This window comes from Solanum pennellii, chromosome 11 (assembly GCF_001406875.1).
Source record: "Solanum pennellii chromosome 11, SPENNV200".
Taxonomy (NCBI): domain Eukaryota; kingdom Viridiplantae; phylum Streptophyta; class Magnoliopsida; order Solanales; family Solanaceae; genus Solanum; species Solanum pennellii.
This window is the reverse complement of record NC_028647.1, coordinates 42459292-42472647: the sequence shown is the minus strand read 5'-3', so window position 1 is coordinate 42472647 and position 13356 is coordinate 42459292. Positions and strand designations below refer to the sequence as shown.

General features: G+C 36.8%; 1 protein-coding gene across 1 annotated transcript; it reads right to left on the bottom strand.

Annotated features, from left to right (window-relative positions):
• Positions 1 to 588: 588 nt before the first annotated feature.
• LOC107004593 lies at positions 589 to 11671 on the bottom strand. The gene is made up of 5 exons (XM_015202854.2): positions 11228 to 11671; positions 8304 to 8418; positions 8122 to 8203; positions 6822 to 6873; positions 589 to 855 (listed from the first exon to the last, which is right to left on the bottom strand). The coding sequence occupies exons 1-5, from the start codon at positions 11597 to 11599 to the stop codon at positions 793 to 795; spliced, it is 684 nt and encodes a 227-aa protein (XP_015058340.1). The 5' UTR covers positions 11600 to 11671; the 3' UTR covers positions 589 to 792.
• Between the last annotated feature and the right edge of the window lie 1685 nt (positions 11672 to 13356).

Genomic DNA, 13356 nt, shown 5'->3' with positions numbered 1-13356 from the left:
TTTTACATACCGTAACATGTGGCATGGATCTTTAAATAATGTAGATTCAGGTGTTGCTGATAGTCAGCAAACACTCTAGTAGGGTCTCTCTCTATCAAATTTTGGTGAGACCTCCTCGCTTTTAAAGGGATTCAATTTATCTTAGTTCAATTCATTTGATTATTAGTCATTGCTAGTAAATAGTCAGATAGTCGTAAATCTTGTTCCAACACTTATCTTCAGTTAGTAGAGACTTCATAGACGAGTTTGATTGGATTGAATTTAAGATGTTTTCACAAACATTTCTACTTTAAACTTATTATTTATAAAGCTATTTGAGTTATGTTTTCTACAATAGTTGCTTGCTCGTCTATTAAAAGCTTCCACATATAGCTCAGCATAGTAGTAAGTCTGGCCTACGGTTTGCTAGGAATCATGCTAGGAATCAGCAATGAGTCTGAGTCTCTGTCACACCCAAGATGTAGGCTCGAAGCGTGACAATTGTGACTTTTTTATCAAAGCGAATAAACTTGTAAAAAATATATGGAGCGAATATTTGTGAAATGGCAACATCATGGTTTTTGTGCACTTCTCCCTAAAATATTACTGTAAATCTGAACAGTAAAATTTAATTTATTCACCATGACATACAAGGTGGAAATGAATATTTTTATCAAGTAACTATGCACAAATTCATTATGTACATACTAATAAAGCCTTTCAGGATTACATTACAAGTAATGACATGTATATACTGATTTTTTTCCCTCATAAATTAACTTCAATCTTATAAGACCAATCATACTTCTTCAATCACAACCGATCTGCCAATTGGGGAAATTTTTGCAACAGCCATGCCACGCCTCTTATCGCAACCTAATAAGATTCTTAGAAGTGTAGGTGAAGAAATTACAAGTGAAAGAGCAGAGAAAAGAAAACACTTGCTCAACAAAATCGCAGTTGCAGCCAAGTTGATAGTACAAATAATCAGCTATTATTCACCAGTCAGCCATATGAAACCCAGATTCTCAGCTAATTAGAAAGTCCAATGCATCAATAATGCACTAAATACAGTTGTTATAGACTCACTTAACCTTCCATGCAATAGGCGAATTAATATACAGTAGTGCATAAATCTTCCCAGCCGAATTGACTTTGACACAGATAGTATACACAGCATGTTTACGTCCTTTTACTCATTCAACTACAATGCATAGATGTGAGAGCAAATCCATTTTGTCGGAAAATATAATATATACTAGGGTTTAGAAACTATGCATGTCTGTCTATGTATACAACATGCACCCCCAGCTAAATTTTGTGGAAGTAAACATTTCTTTCACTCAGAGAGATATATGTTCATATGATACACATGTTAGAACAATGTGATGTTTGACATAAATATCTATATTTTGTATCCTTTCTTTTGCTATTATCACACCTTTAATCCTAATTTTGTTGAATTTAAGCTTATGTTGGTATATTTTTTATATGCAGGCGCATGAAAATTTCAAGAGGCATGACTTGCAGGCAGCTTGGGCACCCTTGTGTCAAAAGGATGCCGTAACCATGCTGAGCATGTGTCACCCATGTGTCAGAAAAGATGTCACGAAATTCTTACCAACACTCTCACAGAACCCCTTACGGCACAAGGGTGGATGTTGGCACATCACTGAAGCATTCCTGGTCCAAGTTCCAACTTGGATTTAGTTTATTAGAGTCCAAGCTTTTTTGAACTCTACAAATGCACCCTAAGCACAGTTTTTAGACATCTTGAAGATAGAGAGAGCTAGGAGCAGTATTGTGAATGGCGAGCGCCTCATCGCCAAAGGCGAGAGGCGAGGCAAGGTGAGGCAAGGCGAGCCCTTCTCGCCATTCCACACTGAGGCGAGGCGACCCAAAAAAGGCGACCCATGGCAAGGTATGGCGAGCTAATGGCGACAAAAATGGCGCCGCCTTTTTTATTTAAATTTTTTAAAAGATTTGACTTAACAATATTAGTCAAAATTAGGGGTATTTTTCTATATTCAAAATTTGCTGCTGCCGACTCCTCTTCCCCTCGCGATCTCTTCTCCCCGACTCCTCTTCCCTTCGCGATCTTCTATTGTCAAAATTTGCCGGTCGCGTCTCTTCTCCTGTTCTCCATCATCTTCGAGTAACTGCTGCACTGAGGACCTGAGGTATACCTCTTTTTTTTCTTCTTCTTTTGATCTTTTTAGTTCTTCTTGAGTTCCTTTCTTCAAGAGTTGGATAATTTTGAAGAAGAATAGACTTTTAAAGTTTTAGACTTTTTAGTATCTACTATTGGTTTTTGAATTGAATATTTGCTAATATGTGTGATTACTATTAAGATTTTGGATATTTATATATGCAATTAAATATTTTTAATTTTTGGTATTAATTGGCGCCTTGATTCAAAAAGGCAAGCATTCGCTTCTCGCCGTCCAAAACACTGGCTAGGAGTTGTCGTAAAGGCTGGAGTATATTGGGTTTTACAGTAGCTTTAACTTTTCTTTAGATGGTTTGTTGTTTTATTTCCATGTCTATGTGGAGTTAAATTTCTAGTTCTATGATTATGGTTATTTTATGTGGAGCTGATCATGCATGATGCAGTCAACCTCCTCCATGACTATCTCTCGGGAACAGGTATCCTTGTTATTAGTAATGTTCGTTTTGGTGAATCCGATCTCATACATTTGTAGGTATACACACATGGTGGATGTGCTGAAAGAAAAGGAGACAAGAACAGGCCTGCGCAATTTACATTCAAACTATGGAGAGGGACCTGGTCTTGTCATAGAGATTACCACTCTTAAACACTATATTTAAATTATTTGTGAGGACCGTTGTAATTGCCACATGTTGGTCATCCGGGTTTCTGACCATTGTCCCATCCTCCAAAATGCCAAAAGAAGACACCTCCTTTCAGAACCTGAAACATCCTTTCATCTCCTTTTATACTCCACCTTTCCTCCAATCTCTCAAAATTCAAATTTGCTTCCAAAATACAAAAAAGAAAAAATCATATCATCACCCTTTTTCTCTCCAAACGAATCAATTCAACCCTTACTTCCAACTGAAAAAATGTTAAATATTGTTGATGGAATTGATTCGTCTATGTTCACTTCTCCTCAAGAAAACCTCCTCCTTCAACCCCCCTTGCAACCGTTCCTCAGATTGAAGAGGCAAAAATTCATCCCCATTTCAACCGTTCCTCCGATTGAAGAGGCAAAAACTCATGATACGGAGGTTTTATTGCAACCCATGCATGTGATGAACCCATTCCTCGACCTCCTTCAAAAGTTGCTACCCCTGAATGCTCTCCAACCCTAGAGTTGTATCCCTATTAAGACTCCTCCCGAGATAGGTCGACCCATTCTGAACCACTACCTGTGCTTAAAGCTCCTTAAGCTTATCCATCTCTGGACCATCCCAACCTGTTCCTGTCTCCTCTACTATGAGAGACCAACATTTTGACGGAGATTTACCAGATGCAAAAAATACAGGGTTGTCGGAGGAAGAGCCGCAGGAGGATGAGGAGGAGAGTCTGTTGAATCTACTTCTGATTCTGAGATGGGACTTGGTTCAGAGGGTAAAAAGAGAAAAGTGGAGACGGAATTCACAAAGCCTGAGAGAGTCAACATACTGAAGACTCGGAAGGTGCTAAGTGGCAGGGTCTTTGATATTGAGATACAAAGCAAATCAGGAATGAGGGACCTAGCTGATGATGTAGAGCTTCAGAGTCCAACTCATCTGCTCGAGTGGCCTGTACCCACTTTGTATGAAAAGGAAGTGAGAGAGTTTTTCTGCAACATAGAGTTTACCAAGGATGGGATTCTGAATACCGAAGTGAATGGAATAACGATTCACTTAATTGAGGAAATTCTAAATAATATTCTGCAGGTTCCCAAGGATGGAATCGAGAGTGTTGCCAAAGGATCTCTTTCAAAACGCTTTGTTCAAGAAATTGGCAGACTTACCGGATTGAGTTGTGCTGGCATTCCAAAGAAATTTGTCAAGGGAAGATTCCAACTCTATTGTGCGTTTCTGAATAAGGTGATAGTTTCTGAATAAGGTGATTTTACATAGGACTGAAAAGAGAATTGTTGCTTCTGTTGTTGACTTGTTCCTCATGGAAGCTCTTATCAAGGTTGAAGATATCAATCTCCTTGCTATTATGAGCATATCCACAAGACTGTCACTGCTAAGGACAGCAAGCACGGAATGGAATATGGGCATCTGCTGACGAGAGTGTTCAACCATTTTGCTATCGCTATTGAAGAAGGGATCAAGGGCACAATCAAATAGGCTATATCGCTGACCACACTCATTGAGAGTGAATATGTGGAAGGAAGGACAGGCAACAAGGGAAAATCTCAAGTGTCTGAAATACTGGAGCAACAAGAGCAATTGAAGCACGAGTTGGAAGAAATGACAGTCATCATGGCTAGTCGGAATGCAGAAATTGCTTGATTGAATGCTCAGTTACTGAAAGCCCAAGCAGAGGGACCAGGTGTAGAAGAAATGGCTGCTATGGAAGCTGAAAATGAGAGTTTGAGTGCCAAGGTCGCAAATCTCAAGGAACATTGCTTCAGACTCGTGTTGAAGTGAATAACCGCATGACCTTACTTCTTCAATCTCTCACTCCTAAGCCTCCCACCTCCTTAAATCCTAAATCTTCCTTTCACTGTGTATTTTCTTTTTGCTTCTGATGGCAATTAGTTCAGTTCTCTCTTGTAATTTTTGTGCAGTATTTTGACTGCTAATGCTCTCATCTTAATGATATGATTATGCCCGGTTTCTACTAGAATATCTAGACTCTTTTATGTTCCTATTTATGCGCAGTGTTGCTCATACGGCCATGAATTTATCTAAACTACATACTATTTGCTTAGACTACTGCTCTCTGTTTTATGATGTCAAAAGGGGGAAGATTATTGAGCTGTGGAATCAGTCAGTCATGGGATATGAGGAAGCTGTTGAGAGGACCTGGTCATGTTGACAGGTGGGAACTGGTTGTTAAGGGGAACATGTTGAGTTAGTTTGTCTTCATCAAAAAGGAGGAAAATGTTTTTCTAAAGATATTCTAAAGTTTTGACAATTTAACAAACTATGGGATCTAATAGGGGACCTGGTCCCATGAGAGACTGAGAGTTCAACTACGGAAAAAGGACAGATGTAAAAAGCTACAACCACTGCCACTATTGCAGTCGTTGGTGTGCATCAACAGAGGATCAGTACTCTTAGCCAATGACGTAGCACTAAGGTTTTTTCTCCATCCTATAATAGTCATCTTGTAAAGGGACATAACCTTCGTTTTTGCATTTGGAAAAATCACACAGCAAAAGCCATTCTCTCAAAAGAAATATTTATCATATGCAGCAAGGGACCTGATCGAATGATCTTCTATCTTCAGTTGTTATTTGAGAATATAGTTTTGTGCTTATTCACTGTAAGATCTATTCGTGTGTTATAAAGGAATTAGATCAGTTCAAGTTGTATTCGTTTGTTTTGAGTTTGAGTGTAGCTAGAGTTAGCTATGTCGTATTCTTGAAATCTATGTCGTCTGAGTGGTTGGTGTAGTGGGCAATAGAGGTATTGCTTTGTTTTCACGTTACAGAGCTGTTACAAAGGGGGAATGGATGAAGAGCTTGATTCCTAGGTTGCAAGAGTTTGTAATCTGAAGTTCTGCTCTTTGAAGTTAATGGAGTTGTGTTGAAACCTGGTGAGACATGTCGTAGTTTTCTCCTCCCTTGAGCAAGGGGGTTTCAGCGCAACTCTTGTGTCCTTTACTTAAAACTTTTACTTTCCACACTGTTCTTACTAACTCAAAGGATATGGTCCATTGACTTGTGGCGGGCATGATATTTCATCAGTTGTATTTGAGTTTTGTGGGTATATTCTTTTTTATTACATGGATACATGATATTGGAACATTTTTAGGTCATGCCATCGGAAGAAATGCAAAGTGTCGCACATGAAAATTCATGAAGCAAGAAGTGCACGCAGCTTGCGCCACTCTTGTATCACAAGGGTGCCACGCCTATGCTGAGCATGCACCACCCTTGTGTCGCAAAGAGTGTCGGAAGCAATTCAAGGCTGGAGCATTACTAAAGGATTTTCCATTCCGACTTGGATTTGCCTTATAAATGTCCAAACCTTTTTGAACTCTATAAATACACCTTAAGTATAGCTTTTCAGACAACTTTTGACCTGGCGAGAGATAGGAGCCGTCATGGACTCCAGATTTTCCTGGGTTTTATCTTTTCTTCTCCATACTATTAAAAACTTTTATATTTTCTTTGAATGAGTTGTTATTTTTCTTTCATGTATATGTGGAGCTAAATTTCTCGTTCTAAGGGTTATAGCTATTATTTCATGACTGTTGTTATTCGAATATTGATTTCAGTTATTTAGTCTATCATATGGTATTTGATTACTTGGACAACTATCAAATACTATCTATGGATCTTGAATTTAACTTGATGGTGGAAATTCAAGATTGCAAGGATTATATAGAGCAAGTTCTTAACCCTGGCCATCGAGGAGCAGATTTGCACTCAGGATGGAGATATACCTAGATTGGGTTGCTTGACTAATTTATAAGAGTTGTAGATGAATTCATCAGGAGTAGTAAATGAATTCATGTAAAGGTTCATGGTCATAGACATATCGAATGATTTCCAGAATTTATTTATGGCAATAGTCAAAAAGTCAAGAGTAGAGAGATGAGCATGGCACATTAATTTACCTGTGGAGTGGATACAAATACAAACATAAAGACAACAGATGAATGATATTGAGGTAGTGAAGAAATTTTCATATATGAGGAAAATCCATACCAATGCCGTCTCCCCAGGCTTGACTGCAGGTTCCACACTGTCTCTGCCATAACTGCTTAAGAAAATTAACATTTAGTCTACACTCAAAACTTATTTTTGCTCTTAAAATGTAAGCCTAAGACAGAATGGTAGTCTTTTTTGGTTGCAAGTGATTATCAAGACACTTCTCCCAAAGAGAGCTGCTGAGAAATTTCAAAACCAAGAAGAAAAACCCAGGACCTTACAAGAGAACATACAAAATCTACAAGTCATTTCTACAGCCAAATACAATAAACACTGAAAGGACAGAGAAATTAATAATTTACCCTTCATCTATAAAGAGTTAATTATCTTTACAAATTCTCTCGGTACTTTGTAATACTGTAGTTACTGACTTTTTTTAGTCCAGAGTTCTGAAGAGTCTTGTCATCATGTATTAACAAAAGTCACAGCCTTAATAGTGTACAGATCAGGAGCAGGATCTAAGTCATCAAATCTATCTCATATATATTAATATAAGAGTAAACCTGATCAAATAGAGAATGGGAACCAACAATCTTGTGCTTCTAATAGTTGGCTAACACAAGGATTATAAGTTATAACTACATGAAGATCCTTATGGAACAATGTAAAATCAAGCTAAAAGATGATGCTCATAACTAGCAAGCAAGCTAAATTCTGTATTTATAAATTAAGTTAATGCTCCACACCTACATCTATGTTAACTTAGCAAAGTATGGTCAGTTTCAAGCCCAATAAAAGTAAAAGGTTATGGTAGATTGATGGCAATGTAATAAACTGACTAATGAATTCTCAAAATATTGAGTTTATTCGAATATGTCCACTTCAGCACACACTGAATAGAGAAAAAGAGATACGAAAGATTCATATAGCCGAATCCAATTAATTTGGGTTTAGGAGTTGCTGGTCGATTTTTTATTTTCCTTTTGACAAATGTAATGTCCGCGCCAACTTTCGGACACCTCAACTAACTCCACGGGATATCTGTCACCTCCCACCAGCCATGGACACAATAGATCAGCCAGTGTTTTTTGCCTCTGCTGGAATTTATACCTATGATCTCATGGTTCTCAATCCACGTCATTGACTACTAGGCCACACCCTTTATTGATTATAATTTTAAAATATGGAATATTGAACAATCCTCTATGCTAACTACAGTGAACATATAATTGTGCTTCTCGATCTTCTTCAATGAAGTAATTTGTTCGACCAATTAGATAAAATTGAAGTGTTCAGCAGATAATAAAATATAAAAACACATCCAGTATTTAGTGGGTTGGGATATTGTTTTACGAACAGTATTTTCCTCTGGCCATTCACCACTTCCAATCGATAAAAGCTGCATCCTTTGCTAAATGGAAAAGGTCTTCCCCTCCATTCTGTTATCATATTCAAAATCAATTACACTGGACAATGAAGATCAATCTTCCTAGTAAACAGTATGGAAAACAAGATAAAGTATTACAAGTTTTTCCATACCCAAGTGCCATGTGACTCCAACAGCTGATGAATCCTCCTTGGATATATCGTCAATAACAAATTGCAGATCAGAACCAACTGAATCAGTGAACTTCTTGAAAAAATCTAGAATTGCCTGCATTAATAGTTTGAGATCAAACATAAGCTTAGTGATGAGCAAAAAGGACATGGGCCTGATATAATTCCAAAAATTAGCTCAAGTAATCACAAATACACTTAACTTATATGGGACTAACACTTCGCCACCATGCTGAGTACTAGATATGTGAAGCATGGAGTAACAAAACAGAGTAAACCGACATTGGGTGTCCGTTCATTAGAGATGGATTTCATTCTAATCCCATGCCCAAAGAGTTGTAAGTTGTGCGGACTCTTCACTTTAGATGCCTCACCGGTGTCAAATTCTGCAAAAATACACCACTTTTGAAGAATCCGACACGCACCGATGATACTGTTGAAAAGTCCGAGCAACATAGGGTGTCACCTCATACAAAATTTTAGAACTTTCAGATGAGGTGGATCACAACTCAAAACAGAGAAATCTATACAAAGATAATGAACTCTACGGCCAAATTCTTCACTCACGAAAAGCAAACAGATACAACAACATATCCAGAGAAATCGCACTAAGTAGAGTCTCAGGAGGGTAGAGTGTAGCAGACCTTACCACTACCTCATGGAAGTAGAGGGATTGTTTTTGAAAGACCATAAGCTCAAGTGCATCAAACCCAAGGAATTAGAATTATCGAGCATCGAGATTAGTTTGTCTGACACCAATAAGGTTGTTGATGATGGAGAACTGGTTCTTCAATTTATATCAAATGGAACTTTAAAGAGGTGCAAGAAGGTGAAAAAATAAGAGGATGGAAGCAGTAACAAGGCTAAGAAGAAAACTGGGCTTTCAGGTGATTTCTCTATTATGGAAAAGGCTCGAACAACAACAAAGAGGAGAATAGAATTACTATTAATAGTGATAATTCCAATACTGAGATGGACATTGAAACAAAATGACTTTTTACAAAGATGTGATTTCCAAATCTCCAAATGCAGTTGGGAGATACTTGATCGGGTTTGAGTTTCTGAGAGTCAATTTTCATGTTTCTCAAACTTCAGCCATATTTTAGTGATGAATCACTTGTTTATATTCACATGTCTAGGTGTCCTGGTCATAGGTAATTGATATAATCACAAAACACCTAAATATGGTAATTGGGATGAAGAGCAAACACTGGAGTTTCTAACTAAAGATATAAAAAGGCAAAGACCTTGGGTTCTTCCTACTACAGTGGTTCTGCCTGACAACAAAGAAGTCTAGAATACCTTCAAAGCAGATTTTCATTTAAAAAAAAAAAAAAGAAAAAAGTAGAAACTGAATTAGGAAATGATTCAGTTGGAGCTTATGTTATTTCCATCGTTCCAAATGCCTTGGATGTCCTAGATGTAGAGATTTTACAAAAGGATGCACATCTTATTATTAATATGGAGATAAGCAGGCCCTTTCCTGGTTGAACACAGCATCTAGTTCCTCTATTTGAGCCCATGTAGGACATGAGACAAGCTGGCTCCAGGGGCGCACCCACCCTTGGCCAAGGGGTGTGAAGCGAAACCCCTTCGTCAGAAAGTTACATTGTATATAGAGGTCATATTTTGGTTTAATAAATATATATACAAGTATTGACACCTCTTGAAACAAGTTGAAGATTTAGTTTATTGGTTAAGGGCATAAGAAAATTCCATGAGGTTACGTGTTCAAGCCCTACTAATCATCCTGGTTCCGCCACTGCCTGGTTGGGTAGTCAGAAGATTACTACCAATTATTTGGTATAGGGAACGCATAATAAAAAACTATGATGGGCATCAGGAGGTTATTATCGGTTATTCTAACATTCGCAAATATTGGTTGTTTCATTGTTGTTGTAGGAGTGCAAATCATTCAAGTTGATGTTGTAGCAGTAACTGGAGAGGGAATAAATGTTGCGTTTTACTACAACCATCGAATCCCTTAATGAAAATCCTGGTTCTGCCACTAGGTAGGGAGCACATAATAAAGAACTATGATGGGCATCAGGAGGTTATTATTAATTATTCTGACATTTGCAAAATGTTGGTTGTTTCACTGTTGTTGTATGTGTGTGAATATTCAAGTTGATGTTGTAGCTGTAACTGGAGAGGGCCAAATATTGCACTATATAATGATGATGATTTTGCATTCCTCCATACTTTTTACACTTCTAAGAGTAGTAGAGAGTCTGATAAATTTGCAGTAACCATTGCTCTTGGACATTTGTTTGCAGTTGAAGTTTCCGAAGAACACATTCATCTAATTTCCAGAATTCTTGGTCTTTGAGACTTTGATGTTATTTTGATCTCACGTAAATTTGAATGTGAATTCATTCAGCTCCATGCTATGCAACATGGGCGGTGTTAATCTTTACATCAACCAGCGGACTTTTTAACTTGATGAAAGTAGGATCATATCTTTTGAAATGGAGATATTTTTCTTGGCAAAATCCCTATAAATTTAATTACTCCCTCTCTTCCATTTTATGTAAGAGCATTTCCTTTTTAGTTCGTCTCAAAATGAAGTATTACCTTACTATGATTAGCAACAATTTAACTTTTAAGTTTTCCTTTTATCTTTAACGAAATGAATCTCAAACACACAAATATCTAAGGGTGTCACATAAAATGGGATGAAGAGAGTACGAACTTGGTTATCATCCCCAAATGTAATTTCCATTTTCAGTTTAATATTGGCCTCTTTTCAAAGGGTTTCAGCTCATCTTTAGTTTTATTGAATGAAAAGCCTAGCTTAGTTTGAACTTTTCTCACATTTTAAACTAAATATACCAGAGAGAAATAGTCAAACAAAATGCAACAGAAAAAAGTCTTCAAAATATAACTAGTCCAGGTTGATAACTAACCTTACGGCCAACGAAAGGTTGAGGAAATACAAGGTCTTCATACACACAATCCTCAGCAATAAGTTCTTCGACAGAGTCCAAATCCCGCCTATTTATTCCGGCATAGAATTTCCTCACCACACTCGCCGCCGACTCTAAATCAGTTACAGAATCAGACGATGAAGTAACCTCAGCCGTTCGATTGCTATTCCGTACAGCCACTTGTCTTATCCGATGGCTAGAAACGATCCTAAATAGATAATCTGTACAACAGTTGACATTATGAAGAACGGCGGGTGAGTTGCCGACGACAGCGGCAGTGGTAGATGTAGAGGGGTTTGGGTTGAGTGGGAGGAGAGAAAAGGATGAGGTGCTGCTCATAAGCATCACCATAGCTGCAGTTGCAGTTTGATGCTACTGTTGTGATTATGAGGCGCAGCTAAATGAATGCCACTGATTTGTTTTCGGCTTAAGTCATGCAGATCCCTTTTAACTTTCAAAGTTATTTGCATATTTCATTTGAACACTTTTAGTAATTTTTAGTAATGTTGGTATGTATTGAACACTATTATCAATTTAAATTTAAATTATTTAAATATTTTTTTGATAATCAACTAAAAATATTATGTGTATAATATACTCATGGTGATGTAGCAAATTAACGAATCAACGATATACATATGGAATTTTGAGGGGAAAAAAAGAAAAACTATTTTAGAACCAAAAATACTTTCGATTCATTGTATTTCGTTTTTAATTATGCTGAGTTAAAAGATTATACTCGTTCACAACTTCAACTATATATTAATGGAGTATAGAGAGATTTATAATCAATTAATCATTGAGCAAGTTGCTTCATAAAGGTCAACGGGTGAAAATATGTTCAACTCCTTTATTCAAGTTATCGTCGTTCACTCACCGTCACCGTCACTGTCGTTGCCGTTCCTCTTAATTCAACATTAATTTTCTTGATCTATTTTTTAAAAAAATAAGATAATTAAAATGTTTATTTTTCAGGAAGAACAATGGGAGGAATGGAGGAATAGAGTAGTGATAGTGTGGGTATCTCTTTTTTCGGTGAATAGATGATAATTACTGCCATATTTTTAAAAAATGGAAGAGGAATTGTCAACAATGGTAAGGGAAAGGAATAGGTGACTGAAGAAAAGAAAAGAAGAGAACAGAAGGATAGATGATGGTGGGGGGAGGCGGCGGCAATGGTGGTAGTGCGGAAAGAGTTGTGGCTATTGAAAAAAGATGAAGAAATTGATAAACAAAAAGAAGCTAAAATATTTCTCCACGTGTTCACTGTATGTGTATTACACATTCTTTGTCATGTTAGCGAAAAGTGTCTAATATATATACTTATTTTGAACAGTAAAAGTGTTCAATAGGTACAAACCTTAATTGAGGTGTTTAATTGAAATATGCAAACAACTTTAAGGGGCTCTGTATAACTTAAACCTTTGTTTTTTCAGAAAGAAATAGCGAAGAAGGAATATCGAATGAAATAATAGTCATTACGAAGGGATTGAGAAATAACGATTTTTTTTTTAACTTTTCATTCGTTGTGTGTAATATGTGTGAGATTTCGTGATTTTCTTGCATAATATGTGTAGCATTATATGAGGTTAGTATGTCTTTGTGTATCATCTCAGGAGAATAAGGTTACAAAGAGGCGATAAAAAAACAAAGAATTAGAATAACGTTGTAGGTCAAGGATGCGAGGTTTTGGCTAAAATCATATGTTAACTATGATTTAAATCTTATGTGCATCCTTATATCAACGAGAATCATATCAATTCTATGTTATCATGCATAAACTTATTTTCCTGTTGCTTATCATCTCCCCATAATGTTAGAGAATTTAACATTCGGTCAACATGCATTGTGTCGTGATGGAGCAATTGAATAGTATATCACACATTTAAATTTCTAGATGAGAATTATTTGGTAACTGACCATGAAACAATTTTGATAAGGGATCCTTGATGGCTTGATACATACACATGTTATACTTTAAATAACACATCTCATAACAAAAAATTTTGGGGAGTTTGTTCTCATAACCAATGGTTTAGCTATAATTTGAAGCATATAAATTTTTTTTCTTTAACCATTTGGACATATACCAACATTATCAATATAGT

Coding starts and splice junctions, on each gene's coding strand:
- LOC107004593 (XM_015202854.2), bottom strand. CDS start 11,599: ATGGTGATGCTTATGAGCAGCACCTCATCCTTTTCTCTCCTCCCACTC. Junction 8,419..11,227: donor AACCTTTCGTTGGCCGTAAG/GTTAGTTATCAA, acceptor CTATTAATGCAG/GCAATTCTAGATTTTTTCAA. Junction 856..6,821: donor AGCCTGGGGAGACGGCATTG/GTATGGATTTTC, acceptor GAATCTTATTAG/GTTGCGATAAGAGGCGTGGC.